Source organism: Muntiacus reevesi, chromosome 19, assembly GCF_963930625.1.
Source record: "Muntiacus reevesi chromosome 19, mMunRee1.1, whole genome shotgun sequence".
NCBI lineage: Eukaryota > Metazoa > Chordata > Mammalia > Artiodactyla > Cervidae > Muntiacus > Muntiacus reevesi.
In genome coordinates, this window is record NC_089267.1 from 31,310,201 (window position 1) to 31,334,971 (window position 24,771).

The window sequence follows — 24,771 nt, forward strand, 5'->3', positions numbered from 1 at the left end:
TGGGGCAGCAGGACCCACACAAATCATGTGACTGAGCACCTGTGTGGCAGAAAGAATGAATAGCAAGGGGACCCAGACATAGAAGTCACTATCAGAGCTCAAAAGGAGAAGACATCCCTTTGGATGGGAAACTTGAGCACAGGGCCTGGGAACAACTGGCAGAACTACCTCCAGGTTGCAGAGGACTGCAAAACAACCACGGGGACACGAAGAAGCTGCAGGAAGAAGCTTAGAAAGTGCTGGGCTGGACTTGAAGAATCTCAGAAATTTCTAACAAAAACTGCTTTTGAGAAAGAAGGTCCAGTTGTAAAGAAACATTGCTAAAAAATAGAGTCCTGTTTGTGCAGGGCAGAAACATGAAGTCTGAAGGGAAGAGAGTTTATATTCAAGTTAAGGATGGAATGCATACATAGGAGTCTGATTTCAAAACAGTGGTTCTGGCCACAGAGGCCATGGTTTTAAACAGTTCACTTTAAGACCAGGGGAGGTAGCTAGGAAAGCTACCCGTGCTGGCCTTAAACTCCCACATGCAAGTCTCCTCCTCCCTGACAGGTGCTACATGAAAACCCATTTCATTTCAACATGAGTAACGGAAAAGGATTTTCTGTAAACCCCATATAAATGTACTATATGCAAAAAAGGCAGAAATGAATAGAATAATGTGACAAGAGACAATGAAAGCATGTTAGAAAAATAAGGCTACAAACCAATTGGAAACTGTAAAATATAAACTAAAGGAAATTAATAATGTTAATTCCTCTATGAATAAACCAGAATGATTCAGAGATCATTCAAAAGATTACTTGCAGAACTTTGGGGAAAATAGGGGAAAATTATTTTAGAATGGAGCCTAATTTGGAAGGAACATAAAAATAGGCAATATAGTAAGTACAGCAAGAGGAAAATAAAAAGAATTTAAGAGGAAATTGCAGATATAAAAGATAAGGAAAGAGTAATTCATATTAGTATAATTAGAGACCCTGAAGAAGCGTGTGAAAGTCGCTCACTCATGTTCAACTCTTTGTGACCCCATGGACTATACAGTCCCTGGAATTCTCCAGGCCAGAGTACTGGAGTGGATAGCTGTTTCCTTCTCCAGGGGATCTTCCCAACCCAGGGATCGCCTGTACTGTAGGCGGATTCTTTACCAACTGTTGCAAGGGAAGCCCTGAAGAAGCATGAGACAAAACGAATATTTAAAACTTCTGTCAACAAACCCTCATTTATTGCTCGTAGGAATGTAAAGTGGTCCAGCTTCTGTGGCAGTAATCAAGAAGTTTTCATTAAAACCACAATGAAATGCCACTACATTCCTCCCAGAATGGCTAAAATTAAGAGGACTGATAATACCAAATGAAGACAAGGTTGTGAAGCTATCAGAGTTATCATACGTGGTAGGCATGTCAGTTGCTGCAGTCATTTGGAAAACTGTTTGGCCTTTTCCGCTGAGGTTTAACATAGTCATACTCTGTAACCCAGAAGTTTCCTTCCTAGGTATATACTCATTAGAACTGTATTCCATATAAATCTGTGTAGGGTGTTGCTAGTGTCCCTGTCTTCACCTCCTTACCTGCAAATATCATGTGGCTGAAATGTCATTGAGAGTAAATGTTCCATGGTTATATGGCGTTGATGGTTGCATAATTCTGTGATTATACTAAAAATCACTGAATTGTACATTTTTAAAAAGTGAATTTTATGTGAATTATATCTCAATAAAGCTGCTATTAAAAACAAAAACAAAATGTCATTGGGAACATGTAGTGATTTCCTGTCAGATTCAATCTCAGTTTTGGTTTATCAAACAAAGCCATTTGTTGTATCTAGCCTCACTTTCCTCTCCAGTCTTGTCCAGTCTTTTGTGTACAGTCCACTCAGTAGTCTTAATCTTGCTGATAACACCTTCATATTCCAGTAAGTGCTTTCATACATATGCTTAATAATATGAAAATAATCAAAGCATGGATATTATTCCTATTTTATTTACTTAAAAATTTTATTGAAGTATAGTTGATTTATATCAATTTCAGATTACAGCATAGCAATTTGACATTTTTATAGATTATATACTCCATTTAAAGTTAGAATATTGTGTATATTCCTTGTTGTTGTATATTACTTCCTTGTATCTTATTTATTTTATACCTAGTGGATACTATACTATTTTAAAACCAAGGAAACTTGAGACAGAATGATTTATCTGAACTCACACGGCTCGTATTAGAATTTGCTTCAACTTCAAGATACTTATTGAGCATCTTTTATATACCAGGCACTAGACGGTGCAGTTGGGAGACAGAAATCGACTCCTCTCCTGTGGTCTCTGTACTCAGGGAATTCACCTATGTTGCTTCTAGCCTTGGTCTGTCCTCGCTGGTCTTCTCATCTCTTGTCTGCTTTACTGCCTCTGTTTTGTTCTTGACCAACTTCAAAGCCTTTCTAAGCTCTCTTTTCCTCACTAACCTTCTTTAAATCTTTCTTTGAATTCCTGAGGAGCTGACCAATTCTAAATATATCTGTAACTTGCCACGTTTTTTTTTGGTTGGTTCAAATGCATGTTTATTACCTCAGTTGATAAGAAAGCTTCTCAAGGGCATAAATAAATATCACCTATAATTTAGAAAATATTCTCCACCATTTTACCTCATTGGGCCAGCATGCTGCTTGGCTTTTGAGATGCTTAGTGGTAAAATTTATGTTAAATGGAAAACTAAGGCCTTGCCTTGGTCTTGAATCTACTTGTGAGCTGGAAAGATCAAACACACACAAGGGATACTTCCTGTGTGCTGTGTAAAACAATGTGTGAGTTATGAAAAATGAAAAACTTCAGATTGAATAGCTAAGTGGTTCTCTTGGGTTGTTCTGCTACGCTGTAACAGTTAACTATAGCTTACAGTTAACTCTGGTTTTTGGACCCACTGTAGCCTCAGTAGTTTGTATGGAAGCACTTAAAATAACTGCTAGGTGATGATTAGGCTGGTTTGGACTAATATTCACTGAGGTGAAGGCCGCACCACTGATTGGCCTCCCCTGTTGTTCAGTCACTGAAGTTGTGTCCAGCTCATTGCAACCCCATTGACTGCCGCATGCCCGGCTTCCCTGTCCTTCACTATCTCACAGAGTTTCCTCAATCTGTCTATTGAGTCAATGATGCTATCCAACCATCTCATCCTCTTCCGCCCTTTTCTCCTTTTGCCTTCAATCTTTCCCAGCATCAGGGTCTTTTCTAGTAAGTTGACTGTTAGCATCAGGTGGTCAAAGTATTGGAGCTGCAGCATCTCCTGTAACGTACTATTAATGTTGGTAAACCACTATAGCACATATTATCTCAATAGAATGATGAATCATCCCATACCTGTGTATTTTCATAAACTTTACAGATAACAGGGAAACAGTGAAAAGCCTTCTTAAAGTGAGCAAAGTAAAATGGAACTAGCATTTTGTGTTATTAAGAGATACTGTTTATGGTAGAGTTCTCTTTCCACTCAACTATCTTACTTGTACTGTTGATTTTATGTCAGTTTACGTGAATATCCTATAGCTTGGTCAAATAGTGGTCTTATAGTGTTCTCTATTCATTGCAAATAGTCTCTCTCTGTCATTCTTGAATAATATAATCAAATATAAAGAAAACTAAACATACTTAATGTTTTTTATTGTTGCTGTTTTATTTTTTAAATTCAGATATAGTTGATTTACAGTGCTATGTTAATTTCTGCTATTGTTGCTGGTTTTTAAGGCACAGTTGGTGGATCTGAAATCTGAACTCACAGAGACCCAAGCAGAGAAAGTTGTATTGGAGAAAGAAGTACATGATCAACTTTTACAGTTGCACTCTATTCAGCTTCAGCTTCATGCTAAAACTGGCCAAAGTGTTGACTCTGGTACCATTAAGGCAAAATTGGTAAGTAGTTTAGAGAATAACACATACTTAATATGTATTTTAGAGGGTGAAAAGAACAGTCTTTAATGAGCCTTTTTAATTATAAAAATTAGTGTGTGCTCCTGGGAAATTTGGAAAATACAGGAAATGTGAAGATCATCCTAATCATCTTTGATCTCATTACCTGGAGACAACCAGTCACAACATCAATAACCAATTGGTACTTAGAATAGAATCTTACTCCTATTTAAAAAGATCTATATAAATATATTTAAAAGATATTTGTGATTGTAACGTGTAAACAGTTTTTTTTGCCTGTCTACTGTATCAGTTAAGATTTAGTTTAGCTACATATAAAACAGATCCCAAGTAACATGAGAATTGTTTTTAAATAGTACATGTTATCAGTCTTTTCTCTCAGTTGAAGAAGCTTTGAGACAGGCAGTCCAGAGCTGGTAGGGCAGCTCCGCAGATACCAGGGATCCAGCTTCCTTTTGTTGTTCTGCTCTGTCATCTTCAGCTCATGGTTTCTGCCTTCAGGATTTCTTCCTACCTGCATTCCAGGATCTTGCATTCCAAGCTCTAAGGGCAAAATGATGCTTCCTAGCTGCGTTCATTTTCTTTAATGACCTTTTCATGAAATCCTCAGCTTTTTGCCAATCGTTTAGCTGTCTCGTTGGCCTTCCCTAGCTGCATGTCAGTCCCTTCATTGGTCACATGAGTGCCTCCAGTAAAATCTGAGTTCTTTTAATAAGGAAGAAAATGGAGGAAAATGGAGTTGGGTGTCAGCCAGGGGCACATTTTTTCTTTTGCTCTTAATATAAGTTTTTTCCCTGCCACTGAGTGCTTTCTCATGTTTGCATAATGTTTGTTTTTATAAGTGTTGCATAATTAACTATTCCCCTCTTAATCAGTGTAGGTTGTTTAAAGAGAATTTTTTTTAAAGTCTCATTTTGTTTTAACCTCATATGTATTAAGTGTACTATAGGGAACACAGCAATAAATAAGACATACAACTTGGGAGAGGGATGAGATAAGATGATGTTGATGATGAGAGCAATGCAGTTTAAAGTTTTATTCATTTTCAGTCATTTCTGTTTAATTGGTTGATTAGTTTCTAATACTGGTATGTTAGAATTTATTTAAATGAATATTTACATTCTCTTAAAGTACTTTTCTGTTTTGAAATTCTCTAACTATAAATTATTAGTGTTTTATTTAATTGAGATGAGTCAGATTCATAACTGCTTCTTTGGAATATGTGATACTAACATTGAGAAACAATGTACATTTTCACTAGAATAGAATTCATGTGACATGTTAACATTAGTTTTGAAACATGGTGCTTTAGTGGAAAGACATTGAACCAAATGTGTTAACTAGTTTGGATAAAACAAAAAAAATTAATCCTGTACAGTTACCATTGCTTATGGATTTGCAAATATATTTATTTTAATGAACTTGACCCAAGTGATACTCCACATATAGGAATTTTCCTTGTAATGATTGTACCACTAAATAAGTTTATTTGTTTGATGTTTTTCTAATTATAAAACTTTTTTCTTATATCTTAAGTCTGTCCCCTCTGTGGAGGAGCTGGTAAGTATACCATTTCTGTTTTGCTTTAATATGTTACGCTGAAGTGTTCTTAGTGCGTTTTTTGCATAGTACATGTTGTCACCTTGTACGTATCTGAAAGTGATGTTAATGATGGTAATTTTTTAATGTGCCAGTACCCGAAAAATTCAGTCAGTAGCCCATTGCTCTTTTCTCACCTCATGTTGTTAAACGATTTTTCTTTTGTGATTTATTGCCATTATTTGTAGAACCCATCAATTTTTGACAACTTCTGAGCTTTGTAATTTGCTCATACCGCTGCTTCAAAAGAACAATTGGTTTTCCTTATTCAGGCCTAGCTCTTTCCTTCTTTTCTATTTGAATTTATTCCCAGAGAAAGAATGTGCATGTTCGTTTCTTATTCATCCATTGCATGTGTTATAACTTTTTAGCAGTCTTGAGAATAATTGTGTGGCCTTTGAAACAATTGAATTTTGAAACCCTGTATTAAATTTACCTTAGAAAATAACAGTATAGATAAATTCTTAATATTTTTCCCACTACCTAAGCCTAATCAGGTTCTAAGTTGTCATATGACTTTTCTTCTTTTGGAAATATAGCATGCGGATATCGGAATATAAAATTAACTTCTTTATTGTTACCTAATGATGAACAGGTTAACTGAAACAAGATTCTTTCCTTTAAATCTAAAAGTGATTAACTTAAGTGTTCTTAGTCCTGTTTTTGCTTGCATCTGTTCATTTCAGGCTAGAGAGTTTGTCCAATTCACTAGGAGTTTAAATCTTTAAAGCAAAGTGGTAACTTAATATGTTTCTCATATTTCATAAATATTGTATAAATAGCTCATTAAAGTGATTGTAAATAGAGAATCCTCAACATAAAATTTACTTAGCCCATAAACAATTCTTGGTCTTCTAGGAACTCTTTTTTTCTGAAACAAAAGCATTAAACTCCATAAATGTCATTAAAAAAGACTTTGTTCATGTTGTCTGAACCATGGTTTCTTTTGGAACTGATAACCTGCCCTTTTAGGAAAGAGATTCTGAAATAAATTGAGATTTTAAGAGTTCCAAAGTTCTTGTAAAAGAAGGATTCTAGATTATTAGTTCTTCAAATTAAATTTTAAAAAATCTAGACAACTGTGTTCTAGTTGTTATATTTGTCTTTTTACAGAAGTGGAAAAAACATACTAATCTTCCTTCTTATCACATATATAATGATAAAAGTTTAATCAAGGAAGTGATAAGTATATTCAACATTTGGTAATTGTCATTCATTTTAGGCTATTTTTTTTTTATTGTTTTTAAGATGATGGTACTCACTGCCTTGTATTTGAATATATCATATATTGATGTTTAAATATATTGTATATTGATATGATGTTGTTAAAACAGTAGATCAAAGCAGACATCGAAATTAGTATCAAAACATATTCCATTAATTGTTAAAAGTTTGCTTACATTTGTTTCTCCATTCATTATTTATAATAAAAGGGAAATAATTACAGTATTCACTACTTGAACATTAGAAATAATATCCTGTGCCATTCACTCAAGAGAAGCATTCTTCCTGGTGCTGAGGTGGAGCTTTATTTAAATCTCCTAAAGGGGACATGGTGTAGTGAACAGTGTCTTCTGCATGTCATCAGTAAATATAACTATATTTTCACAGGATTTATAGATTCTGTAAATTAACGAATCTGTGAAAGTAGTGCTCTAAGTCAGTAAACACTTCCACCCAAATTTGGGATAGTTCTCTTGATCCAAAAATAACATTTAAATGATCTTTCAGGGCCCTTATCCAACTCTCAGAAGGGTTTATTTAGTCATACTGTGTGTCTGTGTGTGTGTGTGAGAGAGAGAGAGAGTTCAGATTTGAATTTGACTGTCTTTAGGCAGGATTTTTACCTTCTGTTTTCCCCCTCCGCTTTCCTTTGTACTTACCTGCCTATTTTGTGCTTGGATCCCAAAGGTATTTACATTTGTAACCCTTGATGTATAGGAGTAGGTACACTGTACTTTATACTTTGAAAGTATATTGAAAATTATTTCTCTCACATGTGAGTTGCTGATAAAAACTTGGTGGCAAAAATCTTAAGGTTATATTCTCTGGCTGACACCTATAAATTCATATATATGAATTATCTACCAAGTGAAGCAAAGAATAGCATCCTTTTTTGAGAGATAAAAATGGATATCTATCCAACCTCATAGTAGGCAAGCTAGGCCAGTATTTTTTCTCAGAAAACAGTTCTTCAGTCATTTTAACATTTGGACAAATAGATGATCCATTCCAGATCCCAAAGTTCAGTGGTAGTCTGCATCATGGATATAGTTACCTATATAGTTAGTTTTTCCATAAGTTGTATTTTTTATTGAAGTATAGTTGACTTACAGTGTTGTGCTAATTTCTGCTATACCACAAAATGACTCGGTTACACACATGTGTATGTTTACTCTTTTTTGCTTTTTTCCACTGTGGTGTATCCCAGGAGGTTAGATAGAGACCCCTGTGCTGCGCAGTAGGACCGTGTTGTTCATTCATTCTAAATGTAACAGCTTGCATCTACTAACGCCAAAGTCCCCATCCATCCCTCTCCTTCTCCCGCTCCCTCTTGGCAACTGCAAGTCTGTTCTCTGTATAGATGTTTTTTAATGTGTAAATATTTTTAATGCAGTTATTACCAGCATTTCTCCATTACCATAAAATGTTTTTTAAAAATTGGAGTATCTGTTCTAATTTAAGCATTGTAAGTTTCTTACACTGCTCTAAGATAAATTGGCTATAAAATGTTTCTTTTTGTAGCCAAATTTATAGTTTATAGAATTGCTGCATTAAAGTTAATGAAATGTTTGAGCACAGTCACCAGAGTGATTATTTTAGTCTAGTTTTAGAGTCATTTTAGAAAGTAGAGAGTAGATTGAATTATCCGTTGAAGCCATTACTATTAGTATGTGATAACATGTGCTTAGAGACGGCTACTAATCTTAGTATCCTCAGGATCAGGGTGCCTCAAGCTATGTTATCTTACCTCGAAGTGGTTCTAACACCTCTGGTACTAGTTTTGAAAAAAACTGGATCCAAATCATTGTGTTCCATTTTATAGAAATAAAGTGGTAATTTTTATCATATGCTTTCATCGTTGGTATCATAGATTGTGTGCTTTTGTGTCTTTTAAGGCACATGGTCTATTGCTAAATTTAGAGTCTTGAAAGTATTTTCATTGCATTTTTTAAAAATTACAACAGGAGAGAGAGCTTGAAGCAAACAAAAAAGAGAAAATGAAAGAAGCTCAGCTTGAAGCTGAAGTGAAGCTATTGAGGAAAGAGAATGAAGCCCTTCGCAGACATATAGCTGTTCTCCAGGCTGAAGTTTATGGGGCAAGACTGGCTGCCAAGTATTTGGATAAGGAACTGGCAGGAAGGTGTGTGGAAAATGGGTACCTTCTTCCCCTTGTGCTCTTAGGTTACCAAGTACATAGTTAAAGAGGTGGACTCTTTTCTCTTTCGGTAAACAATATATTAATCTTTATATAAGAGTGATTTTATGGTTGATTGTAGCTTACTGTTGTTAACTTCATAGCATTACATATTGCAGATTTAATTCACTTCAGTTCAGTTCAGTCGCTCAGTCGTGTCCGACTCTTTGCGACCCCATGAATCGCAGCATGCCAGTCCTCCCTGTCCATCACCAACTCCCGGAATTTACCCAAACTCATGTCCATCGAGTCGGTGATGCCATCCAGCCATCTCATTCTCTGTAGTCCCCTTCTCCCCCTGCCCCAATCCTTCCCAGCATCAGGGTCTTTCCCAATGAGTCAACTCTTCACATGAGGTGGCCAATGTATTGAAATTTCAGCTTCAGCATTAGACCTTCCAATGAACACCCAGGACTGATCTCCTTTAGGATGGACTGGTTGGATCTCCTTGCAGTCCAAGGGACTCTCAAGAGTCTTCACCAACACCACAGTTCAAAAGCATCAATTCTTCGGCACTCAGCTTTCTACAGTCCAACTCTCACATCCATACATGACTACTTAAAAAACCATAGCCTTGACTAAACAGACCTTTGTTGGCAAAGTAATGTCTCTGCTTTTTAATACGCTGTCTAGGTTGATCATAACTTTCCTTCCAAGGAGTAAGCGTCTTTTAATTTCATGGCTGCAGTCACCATCTGCAGTGATTTTGGAGCCCAAAAAAGTAAAGTCTGACACTGTTTCCCCATCTATTTGCCATCAAATGATGGGACCAGATGTCATGATCTTAGTTTTCTGAATGTTGAGCTTTAAGCCAACTTTTTCACTCACCTCTTTCACTTTCATCAAGAAGCTTTTTAGTTCCTCTTCACTTTCCACCATAAGGGTGGTGTTGTCTGCATGTCTGAGGTTATTGATATTTCTCCTGGCAATCTTGATTCCAGCTTGTGCTTCATCCAGCCCGACATTTTACATGATGTACTCTGTATAGAAGTTAAATAAGCAGGGTGACAATATACAGCTTGACGTACTCCTTTTCCTATTTGGAACCAGTCTGTTGTTCCATGTCCAGTTCTAACTGTTGCTTCCTGACCTGCATACAGGTTTCTCAAGAGGCAGGTCAGGTGGTCTGGTATGCCCATCTCTTTCAGAATTTTACACAGTCTATAATGATCCACACAGTAAAAGGCTTTGGCATAGTCAATAAAGCAGAAATAGATGTTTTTCTGGAACTCTCTTGCTTTTTCGATGATCCAGCAGATGTTGGCAATTTGATCTCTGATTCCTCTGCCTTTTGTAAAACCAGCTTGAACATCTGAAAGTTCACAGTTCATGTATTGCTGAAGCCTGGCTTGGAGAATTTTAAGCATTACTTTACCTAGCTTGTGAGATGAATGCAATTGTGCAGTAGTTTGAGCATTCTTTGGCCTTGCCTTTCTTTGGGATTGGAATGAAAACACCTTTTCCAGTCCTGTGGCCACTGCTGAGTTTTCCAAATTTGCTGGCATATTGAGTGCAGCACTTTCACAGCATCATCTTTCAGGATTTGAAATAGCTCAACTGGAATTCCATCACTTCCTCTAGATTTGTTCGTAGTGATGCTTTCTAAAACCCGCTTGACTTCACATTCCAGGATGTCTGGCTCTAGGTGAGTTATCACACCATTGTGATTATCTGGGTCATGAAGATCTTTTTTGTATAGTTCTATGTATTCTTGCCACCTCTTCTTAATATCTCCTGCTTCTGTTAGGTCCATACCATTTTTGTCCTTTATCGAGCCCATCTTTGCATGAAATCTTCCCTTGGTATCTCTAATTTTCTTGAAGAGATCTCTAGTCTTTCCCACTCTATTGTTTTCCTCTACTTCTTTGTATTGATCACTGAGGAAGGCTTTCTCATCTCTCCTTGCTATCCTTTGGAACACCGCATTCAAATGGTAATCTCTTTCCTTTTCTCCTTTGCTTTTTGCTTCTCTTCTTTTCACAGCTATTTGCAAGTCCTCCTCAGACAGCCATTTTGATTTTTTGCATTTCTTTTCCATGGGGATGGTCTTAATCCCTGTCTCCTGTACAGTGTCATGAACCTCCGTCCATAGTTCATCAGGCACTATGTCTATCAGATCTAGTCCCTTAAATCTGTTTCTCACTTCCATACTAAATAAGTGTTTCCCGTTGACATACACACTGCTAGTAAATTACTGTGAAATGCTTACAACTCTTAGAGCTATACTTTCACCATTTCCTGCCTTCACACCATAACAGATAATGTTCCTATGTACAGCAAGACTTTCATAGAAATTCTTTCTGTAACCATTGAAACCCAGTCTTTCTTGTCCCTCAAAAACATATTGGAATGACAGTGATTTTATCATAATATAGAGTTCTGCTTTCATTAACTTTTATGGTAAATTATTCACAAACTCTGGTGATTCACTATTACTAAATAATTTTCTGCTTGTTGGTTTAATATATTAAGACCTGATGTGGAGCAAATAAAAATAATTTACATTATCTCAAAGTGCACATTTTTAATAATTTTACCACATTTTTAAAAATTTTACCACATTTAAAAAAGTAATCATTTTGTAAAAAGAAACCGTCATTGGAAAAACTGTTTTGTACGGTTAGCCTCATCTGAAAACTAGTATGATTGCATGTAACACATGAAACATGTTGCCATTAGTCTCCTAAATTGTTTCTAAGATGTATATGAATTAGGTATGTGACTAAAGAAGGTCATAGTCATTCTGTTTTTTAAACTAGTTTTCCCTTGAAGACGCTGTCTTTTTCAGAATTTTCGTGTCTTTATAAATCTGAGAGACATCAGGAAATTCCTGAGTATTAGTTTCATCACTAAATTAAATTGATGTGAAAGCTACTTGTGTCCAGTAATTCTTCTGAATTCTTTATGTGTGTGTGTGTGTGTGTGTGTGTGTGTGTGTGTGTATAAAATGAAAAACTAACTGAATTAATTCTTTTCCCAAATGAAGAGTCCAACAAATACAGCTCCTTGGACGAGATATGAAGGGACCTGCTCATGATAAGCTTTGGAACCAGCTGGAAGCTGAAATACATTTGCATCGTCACAAAACCGTTATCAGAGCCTGTCGAGGACGCAATGACCTGAAGCGACCGATGCATGCTCCCCCAGGCCACGTATGTTTGCTGCTGTTTCTCTCTCAGTCTTGCCTTTCTTTAATCACAAGTCCTTTGCATTTTTAAGAATTCTAGTAGAATTTAAAACCTTTATTTAAAAGTGAAAGTGGGATTAAACTTATTTTAAAATAGATACATATTTAAGGTTTCAGCAGCCCATATAGCTCCTACGCTAATACCCCAAAAATGGTATTTCTGAAGACACTGAACTATTGATAGCAGACGCATGTTGCTTCAGCTCATATTTCAGAATTTTCCTGGATCTCGATTACACATGTTTACAGAAGTTCTAAGCTTAGCAGTGTGTGTGTGATCCTATTGATAAATTGGCAAATATTTGGGGGTAGTTCTTTATAAGGAGACTCTTAGTAACTAGCTTTATATATTTTTTCCAAGCTAACATTTATACCTGTTTGGTTTTGGATTAAGATGGAATTTGAGCTCTGTGTCCAGTTGTCTGCTTCTGTAGCCACCACTGTACCTGAGCTTTTCTTTCTACCTATATAAAAATTTATTAAATTTCACTGCAGCAGCAGCCTAATGGTACAAGCCTTAATATAATAAAATCATATCTAACTCCTGTCCAATGGATCGCATATTTTAGTATCAGGTAAATCCTGGCCTCTAACAGTAAAATTATTTGTTGCCTTTGAAAAGATTATTGTAAGAAGAATTGCCATGTATGTGGTGACCATGGGAGAGGAGTGGTGATTGCAGTAAGCCCTCATGTCATGTCTTCTTTGGGCTTCTCTTGGTTCCCATTAACTTCTACGCAGTGGCCAGATTATAAATGTTATCTTACGCTAAGTAAAGTCATTTGAATCTTAACCTGATGGTCAGGGGATTTTCAAATAAAATAGTGGACTTAATAAGATTTAGCATTTGTCTGACAGTTGCTTTGGGTAGTGAGGAGGATATACTGGAAGAGGGACTAATTGAAATCAGGGAAATTACATTTAGAAAGATAATAAGGAGAAAGGGATCAGAGGAAGAACAGGTTTGAGAGAATTAGAATCAAAAGGAGTTAGTGACTAACTGCTTTTGGTTAAGTAGGTGAGTAAGAAGGAAAGTCTGGGTTTTGGTTTGGGCAATCGAGTGAGATGATGGCATGCATTGATAAACCAAATATAGGGAAAGGAAGGTTTTGATAGAAAGATGATATCAGTTTTAGACATGTAGCGGTTGAGATGCCAGTGGGACAGCCAGGTTATATCCAATTATATATATGACTCTAGAATTCTAGAGAGAACTCTTGAGTTCAAGGTTTCATCGTCTTTTGAAACCATGGAATTGATTAAGTCACCCAGGAAAAGTATGTAGAAAGTAAAAAGCTGGACGGAAACCATTAAGGAGTGAGGGAAGGAAATTAATCACCAAAGATAGAAGCCTGAGATAGAGCTGTCAGATATGGGCCTCCTAGGAAAGTAGTGTGATGGACACCAAAGAAAAGAGGTTTCAAGAAGGGGATTGTGAACAGTATCAACTTCTGCAGGGTTCGAAAGGGCAGTGACTAAAAAGTACTCATTGGAAGCAGCCACATTGGTTATCAGTGACTGCAGAGAAGATAGCTTCGGTGGAGCAGGTGGAGTAAAACCCCAATTACAGGTTGGAGTCCTGGATATGGGAAGCAAGGAAGTAACTACAGTGAGGATTAACTTTGTGTAAAGGTTCAGGAAAGATGGAGGGTGGACAGAAGGAACCAAGATTGTGGATGGTTTAAGGGTTTTTATATGTTTTGTGTTTGTACGTGGTCTGTGTTTTGGTGAGGCTTGACATTTTTTCCTTTTAGGGAAGGAGCTTGTAGAGAGAGGGAAAAAGTAAAGGTACCAGAGAAAGAATTATTAATGGAGCAAGGTCCTTTAGTTAAGAGGTAGATTCCACAGCTCAAAGAAATGAAAAAGTAGTTAATGACCAGTTGACATTTTGTTTTTCAGTTCTATAATTCAGTTGAAATGGATATAGATCTTAAAGCTATTTTCCAGTGAAGATAAAGTTACCTCCTTGTATTTCTTAAAGGTATTGTTTATCAGTTCATGGCAGTAGTTTCTTTTGTAATGTCACATATAAGTATTAAAGAAATTAACAAGAGGATGAGAAAATCATGTACATTCACTATATTAATAGAACCACTATTTTTGCTTTCCCATGTTATCTGTTAATTATGTTCTTAACATTATACAGGAAACCAATAAACATTTCTAAAAGCAAGTTATTCTATATGGTATATAGTTTAAGTACTACTAATTTTTCTTCTTTTTTTCCTCCAACAAGGATCAAGACTCTTTAAAGAAAAGCCAAGGTGTTGGTCCAATTAGAAAAGTTCTCCTCCTTAAGGAAGATCATGAAGGCCTTGGCATTTCAATTACAGTAAGAAGTAGTGCTCCCAGTCTCCTCTTCGCTACACTTCTCTAGCATAATCACACTCCTTTGTTGAGCATCATTGGGAAATAAAGTATTCTGAATATATTTTCTAAATAACTAAACTTATCCCCAGGGGTAATAGCACATTTGTGTAAACTTTTTTTTTTTTGGTATGTAAATCTTCCTAATAACTGTTAAGTATTACTTTAAAGTATTTTTTCAGTAATCATTGTTTATCATTTTCACTATGACTCAGATCATAGTTCTGCACCACATCCTGTGATGCCTGTAGGAGCCTTTGGGATTGGATACAACTGTTTTCTTCTGTGTTAAATGACCTGATTGTATTGTTCTTTTCTCTATAGTATTTGCTGTCTTTCTCTTGTCTCATTTCTTGGCTGTGAGATTTCACTGGCTCTTGGGTCCAAGTATTCTTCTTTTTTAATGTTGATTCCTTTACAAACGGTTGTCTTGGACAACCTTCTTGAGAGCAATCTGTTTTAAAATACATACAACCAGAGCATTTTGTTCAGTGGTTTGTTCTAAATCAATGAATAAGCTGGCTTTTTACTTAGGCACTGCAGAAGTTTATTTACTTTCTGGTATTGTTTACTGTAGAAATATTTCTTGTAATAAAAAGTTTATCTAATAGATAGTTATTGAATATACCTACCTTTTTGAGTATACTTCCCTCAAAGAGCACAAGTTTAGTAAGAGAAATAAGACACACATATAATTATGATTACAGGCTACAAAGTGAAAGGTACCAAATGCTGTATTTCATTAATTTCTGCATTGCATATTTTTTCACATTTTAACATCTGTGAAATTCAGATTCATCTTACAGTTATTTTTGTGGAACATAAAATAATGGGTTTTTTCTTATGATTCATTGGGACTTAGGTTTGATAAAATCTGATAGTACTATGGGCTACTAATACATAAAATATTTATGTTTAAGAGAGTTAAGCCAATTGTTCTTTTGGTTTTTCAGGGTTCTTTTTTTTTTTTTTATTCTGTAATGCATTTTAAAAAGCACATATATGTTATTAATCATTTTACTTAGAGGTAACTCTTTGATATTTATGATAGTTTGATTTACCATTACCTAAGTAGCAAATAGGATATCACTCAGCATTTATAGAGACAGTATAGGTGCTTACTGAAATGTTTTTAGAAAAATATTTTATCAGAATAGTGTGCAACTATGTAGAGGTAAACTAGTTTGCTGCTTTTCTTTCTTTTTTTTGACTAGGGTGGAAAGGAACATGGTGTTCCAATCCTCATTTCTGAAATCCATCCTGGGCAACCTGCTGATAGATGTGGAGGGCTGCACGTTGGAGATGCTATTCTGGCTGTTAATGGAGTTAACCTACGGGACACAAAGCATAAAGAAGCTGTAACCATTCTTTCCCAGCAGGTAAGTTCCCTTTATATAATTAAAATTGGATCTCTCAGTTGTTCCTTTTTGAGCCTATTGAATAGATGATACTTCCCTAGGAGGTTTCTCAGGTAGTAAAGTGTTTATCTACAGATATTAGTTTCCTTTGACTTGGCCCTTTTGTAGAAGATATTCAGCCAGATTTACTGAAAAAGATTTTGATTGCTCTTCTTCACAGCTGTATAGCTTTGAGCAAGTTACTTAAGTCCTTAGTGCTGCAGTGTCTTCATCTGAGAGCTGGAAGGATTAAGTTTGTTAATACATACAAAGTGTTCAGAATAGGACTTGGTTCTTGGAAAGCAAAACATCATTAATGACTAAAACACTATATAGATATGAAAAATTATAGAAAAAACAATGCTAGAAGTGGATTGATTTTACAGTCGTAAATGTTAGAAGTCAAGCATCATTAGAAATCTTTTAACCAACCCTCTTATTTAAAATGAGTAAAATAAAGTTCTTAGAAATTAGATTGCTCAAGGTTGCAGAACAAATAGATTAAAGAATTGAGATTCATATCCAGGAGTCATATTTGTTATCCAGAAAAATTAAGATGTAAAAAATGTTTTGTTTTTTCTTTCAAGAATAGATTTGAGGGAATTAGAGAGGTGTTGGTTAGTACATTGAGATGTTCATTGGATCATCAGTATAGTATGCCAGAGCAGACTTGAGTTTCAGAGTTGAAAATGAATTTATAGCTCATTTAGTTCAATTCTACTTGATGCATAAATAACTGCAGTATCACTAAAGGAATGTGTGTGTGTTGTGTGTTCAGTTGTGTTTGACTCTTTGCGACCCCATGGACCCACCAGACTCCTCTGACCATGGGATTTTCCAGGCAAGAATACTGGAGTGGGTTGCCAGGGTATCTTCCCGACCCAGGGATTGAACCCACATCTCTTGCATCTCCTGCATTGGCAGGGGGATTCATTACTACTGTGCCATCTGGGAAATAATTGTATTCTGTATTAAAGAGAGGACTTGTTGGTGATAATGCAGTCCATTTCACTGTTTTAGACTGCTGATTTTTAGAAAGCTTTTCCTCATATTAAACCTAAAACCTGTTTCTTCATGACAGCTACCCACAGACCTGATTCTGTCATCTAAAGAACTTTACTGAAGACCACTACAATGTGGGAGACCCAGGTTCGATCCTTGGGTTGGAAAGATCCCCTGGAGAAGGAAATGGCTACCCACTCCAGGATTCTTGCCTGGAGAATTCCATGGACAGTACAGTCCATGGGGTCGTATAGAGTTGGACATGACTGAGCGACTAACACACTGCGTTTACCGACTCCCCAAAGTGTTATTTTTAAAGCATTGTCTGATGAGGGAGACTTAAGAATGCAGCACTCGTTTCTTTAAGTTGGTGTGTTCTCAGTCCAACTTGGCTGTCACCCTGTAGCGTAAGAGTGGGCTGAATGACCGCTGAGGTAAAGGGGACGTAAGGAGGCAGTTCATGAGCTGCAGAATTTTATAGAAATGCTGAACACATGTAAAGTTCTGAAGGATAACCTTAAACTGCTGGGAGAGAGGAGCACCAAAGAGACTTAGTGAGTAGCAATTCAAAACAAAACAAAACGGCATGCTTTCTTTTGAGCAAAGGCAGGCCATAATTTTCAGAGAATTGCAAACACTGGTCTTGTGTGCAATGATTGTAGTCTCTTATTAAGTGACAGTTATAGCTCGGAATTTTTTTAACATAAAATAATCTATAACTTTTTACTTGATCATGAAGTTATTATTAAAGAATAAAATATAAATATACACATTTAGTCCAGTATAGGAGAAAGTGCAAGGATTTTGGAGTCAATTTCTGTTTTTCTATTTTACTTGTTTGTCTTACTGAGAGTTATCAGTCCTCTCCAGGACTGACTCAGGTTTCTCATTCATGTATGGGAACTACAATAGAGTTTTTCTGAGAATTGAAGGATATAATTTTGAACAATAAACACAGTAATTGCTGTTATTACTCAACAGAGTACGTTGACCAACAACTATGTCTGCTCTCAGTGACAGTTAAGGAAACGCTCAAGACCTATTGAGTAAGAAATAAGAAATCATTGTGTAGAGGTTTCTTGAATTAGTCAAAGAAAAGTTTGTGTGGTGCCCTTAGGTGCAACTTTAACATCTGACTATTAGACAGATTTTCTAAATTGCTGTTATGTATAAGATGACAAAATGACTTTTAAACTGAACACTTTGTTCCAAAATTCTGTAAATTGAATAATCATTCTTTTTTGTTTTAGGTCTTTTGGGGAAAATATTTTGATCAGGAGAGAGATATGTAATACTGAAAGGAAATTACGTGTACCTCTTGAGAGTCTAAAATTTCACTGTTTGTTGTCTTGAAAGGAGCTACATCTGAGGCCCAACTGTTGCTTCTCACCTCAAAGAATTTGGAAATCTTTTAAAGTTACAGTAACTTGGTTTTCGCATTTTCTTTCCCCCATTTTAGAGAGGAGAGATTGAATTTGAAGTAGTTTACGTGGCTCCTGAAGTGGATTCTGATGATGAAAATGTAGAGTATGAAGATGAGAGTGGACATCGTTACCGTTTGTACCTTGATGAGTTAGAGGGAAGTAGTAATCCTGGTGCTAGTTGTAAAGACACAAGTGGGGAAGTCAAAATGTTACAAGGTAAAAATTACCATGAAAGTTATAATTAATGTATTTACTATCAATAAACTTAAAAAATATACAAGACTTAGATGTTCTTTGTAACACTGTTTTAATGATGGGGAAACCAACATTAGCAGAGTGGATAGCTTTCCCTTGCTAAATTATAGTTTTATTATACACCAGTAATTATGCCAATATTTTATTTACATGTCAGTTCTTCTAGATTCACCTTGGACAAATATATGAGCAGTTACTAAACTACAGCTAATCCTCGAAATATAAATAAAATTCAAGTTTTCTAGACAGAAACAAAGGCCAACATGCCTTTTAAAGTAGATACATCTTAACATCTTGCTGTTTTAATGCACATTGTTCTTTCATAATGGAGTGATTTTACAGGCTGAATTTGAATAAGTAATTAGACTGTTATCTCCTGATTTTTATTGGAATCAGGATATGTAGTCTTGAGGATTTGGGGTTTAGTTCCTTTGCTGTCATCTATACATATTTTAAAGAACAGTTCTAGCACTTTTATATGGAGCACTGGTGCTTAAATTGTGATCCATAGATCTGTAGGGGACCCTGAGACCTTTCAGGGAGTTCTGAGATCCAAACTTTTCATACTAATTAATACTAAGGCATTGTTTGTCTTGTGGTGATACTTATTGATGGTACAAAATCAATGGTGGTAAAACTATTGGTGCCTTAGTATGAGTCAAGGCAAATAGCACTGCTTTACTAGTGATCACTGTGTTCTTCCTTGTCATCTGCTCAGAATAAAAAAGAAGAAAATGCCAGTTTCTTAAGAATATCCTCTATAAAATAGTAAAAGTTACTCATTTTATTAAAAGTTGAGTATATGACTTTTAAATTACTCTGTGTGATGAAATGGGAAGTATGCATGGCATTGACTTTATATGCTGAACTAAGATGCTCGTCTTGAGGAAGAGTACTTAGGTGATTAATTTGCTAGTTGAATTAGCCATTCTTTTCATGGATGACAATTTTTACTTGAAAGAATGACAAATTATGGTTGTTCAGACTATCTGGCAACCGTTTTCCTTAAAATGAACAAGGTGGATCCATCCCTTCAAGAACAATTGACAGTATTTATTGCCAGTGATAAAATGTGAGCTTTCAAGTGGAAATCAGAATTTTGTAAAACACATATCAACCACCATGAGCTTGACAGCTTCCTAACCTTTAAAGAGCTTTTCTAATATCCACATGAATAGTGGATATTCATGTGTATGATTTTTTTGATATAGTAAAATGAAATGTGTCAGCTTTTGCAATTGTTACATAACTCAGGGATCTAAGACTTTTTAAATGACCAGTGTGTGATATTACTGAATCCTGCGTGGGTGAAAGAGCCATTCAAAAGTGCAAGATAGACAAATGATTTTAATGCATCAGAGTGTGAAAGTTCATTGATATGGTTTTAGATTCTATATTGTAAAATTTGGTATAATATCAAAGAAGAATATTGACAGTTTTTTGAAAAGGCTAAGTTACTCTTCCCTCTTCATAGTTATACGTCTATGTGAAATGAACTTTCTTCACATGCTTCTGATTGAGTGAAAGCAGATATGAGAATCTAGCAGTCATCTGTAAAGCCAGACATTAAAGATACTTGCAAAATTGTAAAATTGTGACACCCTCTGACTAAGTTTTTTGGAAATTAGAATTATTTTCACTAAACAGATATTTATGTTAACATTTATGGAGTTTATTACCATTTTTAACAAAGTAATTTTTTTTTTAGATTTCTCAGTTTTAATCACTAATATGGTAAACATCAGTATGTCACTTACTGTTAATAACCCACATGAAAAAAGGCTCTTTGCAGTTCTCAGTTCTTAAGAGTGTAAAGGCATCCTGAAATCAAAAAATGTGAGAACTTGTGGCATAGAGTGTTACAGTAGACTGATGAGCTGTTGTCCTTTGGTAAGCCTGTGTGTCGTAAAGTATCTACAAAGACAGCAGTCGCATTTGGCCTCCCTGTGCATCTTGAACAAAGCCATTGTGTCAGTATGTCAAAACCTTGCCCTATTGAGCTTCTTTTCTTTTGATTTTGTTGTCTTTTACCTTTTCTTCTGGTTTTTTTTTTTTTTTTTTTGGTCAGGATTAGAAGGCTTATCCCTTCCTTTTTGCAGCTGAGGCTTTTTTAAAAGGTTTCCCTGTCACCTAGATAAATTGCAAACCATTTAAAATGTGACCCAAATAACCAAACATGTATACTCTTAGGATACATTACTATTAACTGATCACAAATTACAAGAAATGTATCCATTGGTTATCTTTTTAGCATGTATCCATGTTTCATAGCTCACTAAGCAGATTTCATAGTCAACTTTCATTTATTTGCAAGCCTATTATCTGTTTTGTAGATTAACCAGAATTAGTTTTAAATTTTATCTGGACATTGTCTTACCAACAGGTTAGATTTAGTAAATAAACTAGTATGTGCCTCAGTGAGCTGAAGTTAAATAATTTGAAAGCAAAATGTAGAAGAAAAATACACAGTTCCATAGGTATTTGTGTTAAGTAGAACTGATTGAATTTTGCAGTTGTGTGTATCAGTTCTGAATTTCATGAATAATTTGGTAGGAAATTTTATATAATTTTTAGGTAGGTCCAATAGATAATATTAAAAACATCTGTACAGTGTTTGAGATCTGCTATAAGAAAGCATTCCTTTGTCAGAAATTGCTGTCTTAATTAATCTAGGGCCCCATTATTTGCTTCTTAATACTATTATTAGTTACAGTGGACTTTCCTTTGTTATTGCTCAATAGAAGTATGATTTTTTTTAATTAGGAAGCATCTGCTTATTTTCTCTTTCAGGATTTAATAAGAAGGCAGTTACTGATGGACATGAAAATGGAGACCTAGGAGCTTCAAGTGAAACTCCTCTAGAAGACAGTGCTTCTAAATTAGATGATCTACACAGTCTGTATCATAAAAAGTCTTATTAAATTGACTGTATCTTCAGACAAGATTGTTAATCAGACTATTCTGAATTTGGGGCACTAGGGAAGATGGTGACAAAGACTATACAAGATTTAAGGAGGCTGTTTATTGCCTAAATGAAAGGCGGGTACCTCAGGGCTTCATGTGAACAATTCTAAATGCATAAAACTCCCTGTTTTCTGTGGTATACCATAATTAGCTATTGCATGAAAAGCAATTTTGATTTTCTTCAAATTATAAAGTACCAAAGCATGTGTTTCCCAAAAGGATAGTGTTAGGCTCTTAAGTACCAAATGAAGCACTACTGTTTTGTTTGATTCCTTTTCCATTTAGTAGAAGGACAGTGCTAACTGGATTTGTTTTTTTTTTTTAAGGAATAGCCTTTAAATATAAGAGAATAAATGAATTCATATCGTATGTTCCAGAATGTTAAGTGTGATGTTTCAAAGGACAGAACTTGACTCAGTGAATTGCAGAAATATAGACTTGACTTAAATTTGTTTTTTAACTGAAAGAATGGTTTTAGTGTTTTTTAAAAATTTAATGTGCTTCCTGATGTCTAAATCAGTTCTTAATGATCATTTATTATAATGAGTTTGCTTTTCAATGTTATTCATGCAGTACAGAATAGTTTTCTTTAAGCAATCCTGTATCAATCAATGCTGCACTAGAAATAGTTTCAGTTATTGTACTTTTCAGGTTTTTTAAAAGAAATGCCGATGAGTGTGAAATATCTGTTCTCAATTATGTTGATTTGTCTGCGTGGTATTGGAGCGTTATGTTATTGTTTAGTCACAAATGCTTTTTTTCTGGAATCCACAAAAGACAGTTTTATACATTTTGAGTTGTTCATTATGTTTGTATTGTGATAGTCCTAGCACTTAAAGGTACATTTTTTTTCTGGCAGTAAAAGCTCAAATTTATTACTATGTCAATGAGATACATTTAATTCAAGCAGCAGTTTTCTCTCAAAGCATTGATAACTAACTGATTTGCCAATAATCTATAAATCTGAGGCACTGGTGGTGGGCAGGATAAAGTGAACACGTTTTGATATGATAATTTTTTGGTTGGCTTTTCAGTGTTAAGTTTGACTAAAGTGCTTTTCATATGCAAACTAGATTTGCTACTTCTCTTATCCCAGGAATAAGCTCGGAGTGCCTGCTCTCTTACGTGCTTTCCGCAGGCCACTGTACCCTGCAAGGAAAAGTGAAAAGCATTGCATTTGAAAAGATGATAGTTTTGCCAATATCATTGTTTTAAAGAATACACATTTAAGGGAATATAAATTGGGAGAAGGCTTTTAGAGTATTACCAGTATCTCATTTCTAATATTCAGATGTTATGTGATACAAAACACATTCTCTTGTCTTTCCTAGATGCACTATATGTTTGTTCCTAGGTAAATCTATAAAATGTATATACTTTATTTGGTGGTTTTGCTATTTATAAATTTTATGTTTCAACTGTTACTCATTTATGGTTTGTTTTGGTAGTTTTGTTCATCTGTATATCACCATGTTAATTTGTAATAGGAAATGCACTTCGTAGTATATGTGGTTACTGATACTAAAATACCTTTTAGCATAATATTGCCTCTGAGCAAAAACTAGTATTTAGTTGTACAACTGAATAAGGAAGCCACATGTTATTGTTTGCTCCTGACAGGCTAGGACTCTTAAAAGAAAAATGTTTCCTCCTTATGCGTTCCCCCTACTCTATCTAGCACATACCCCCATGCATGATATGAGATCTATAAACTGGATTTTAACCAGTGTATTCATTCAGTCAAAAAAAATTTCCATTGCCACATATCTGAAAGCTTTTTTTGTTGTGACTTGAAACTATGTTATTCTTATCTTTTTAAAACACCATCTACGATGGGATGGCCTTGGCAGTTTTTCAGAGAGTATCTTTTATCTACTAAGGCCGAATCCTTAGGAAATATTAACCAAAGCCTTTTGATTTTCAAGAACTAATATGTCTATAAAGAGTTTTTTTAAGAGCCTTGAGTTGGCATTTCTTTGAGGACGCTGTGTAATGTAAAGGATTGTATGAGATGGTTATGATAGAAACTCCCTTCTTGGGCTGATAAGCAAAATGAAAAATGTTCCAGTTAGTTTAAAATTACAGAGGTCAGTTCCCGTTTCATTCCTGCTTCACCTTGGTTTGCAGCCCATGTGAGAGCACTGTTGCTCAGGGATTACTATGAGATTCCCATCTGGTGTTTAGAAAGTGCTTGGTTAAAAGTTCCTTTTAGAATATATGGTCTTTGGGAGATGAACTGAGAATTACAGACTCTTTCCAAAGGTCTAAATGAGAATTAGTTTTTATGTTTTCAGATTTGTAGGAAAGAAACTTATTTCCAGGACAAAACCAGATAAGGAGAGAACTGTTGCAAAGCCATTACAATTAAAAAGGAAAAAAAAAAAGTATACAGATGCACACACAAACAGAATAGCTGAGAAAAAATTTCAAGAGTATGAGGGTTGTATGTATGTGTGTATATATTAACTTCTAGAGTTCTAAGTGTCTGTGACTTTGATGGCAAAGAGCATTTGGGTTGTGAGACTTTAAAATAGATTGAAAAGAGATGAAAATTTTGAGATCCTTGGTAATATAAACAAATGGTTTTTGCTGACTTAACAATTGTCAAAAGTTAGCTCAGCATTTCTTTGGTGCTGGTTCTATCCCTCCCCCCCCGCCCCCCACTGTAGACTTTGTTTTCATGTTTAGAAACAAAATATATTGATTCATGTGTAAGTTGCATATTTCTGATGTCCTTATTATGTAATGCGCTATCCCAGCTACCCAGTTTTCCATGTAGGGTTGGCCTCAAATCTATAGGATTTTTGACAAATGTATCATATCTAGTTGCATTGAGTTTTAATATTTTTTTATTAGCCTGTAAATAAAGATGGCATCTCTCCTATAATAAAATGGTATTAATCTCATTTAAAAATAAACATTTTACAAGTCTTTCATGTTAAAACTTTTCTTTATTTCCAGTAACTTCTGTCATTTGTATCAGTGAGTCGTGAAGTCCATGGTTCAGACTTCCATGCTCCCAATGCAGGGGGCTCAGTTAGATCCTTGGCCTGGGATATAGGGCCCCTCATGCTGCACAGTGCAGCAAAAAGAAAAAGCAAATTGATAGCCAATGTTGTCTTTGAGGATAACATTGATAAAAATTAGACAGTGAGGGATTTCCCTTGCGGTCCAGGTGTTAAGACTCCACACTTCCCATGCAGGGCATGAGGGTTCAATCCCTGCTTGGTGACCTC

General features: G+C 35.4%; 1 protein-coding gene across 2 annotated transcripts in view; it reads left to right on the plus strand.

Annotated features, from left to right (window-relative positions):
- GOPC (golgi associated PDZ and coiled-coil motif containing) overlaps positions 1-24,466 on the plus strand; it is a 40,336-nt gene extending 15,870 nt beyond the window's left edge. Inside the window, exons 2-9 of one of the 2 annotated variants that reach the window (XM_065911250.1) lie at positions 3,740-3,904; positions 5,459-5,482; positions 8,710-8,885; positions 11,926-12,091; positions 14,363-14,458; positions 15,708-15,872; positions 18,352-18,532; positions 21,362-24,466. In XM_065911250.1, coding sequence (XP_065767322.1) covers positions 3,740-3,904; positions 5,459-5,482; positions 8,710-8,885; positions 11,926-12,091; positions 14,363-14,458; positions 15,708-15,872; positions 18,352-18,532; positions 21,362-21,492 — 1,104 coding nt within the window. In that variant the 3' untranslated portion in view covers positions 21,493-24,466. The remainder of the gene's footprint in view (positions 1-3,739; positions 3,905-5,458; positions 5,483-8,709; positions 8,886-11,925; positions 12,092-14,362; positions 14,459-15,707; positions 15,873-18,351; positions 18,533-21,361) is intronic. The other variant, XM_065911251.1, reaches the window with a different exon arrangement.
- Positions 24,467-24,771: the final 305 nt, after the last annotated feature.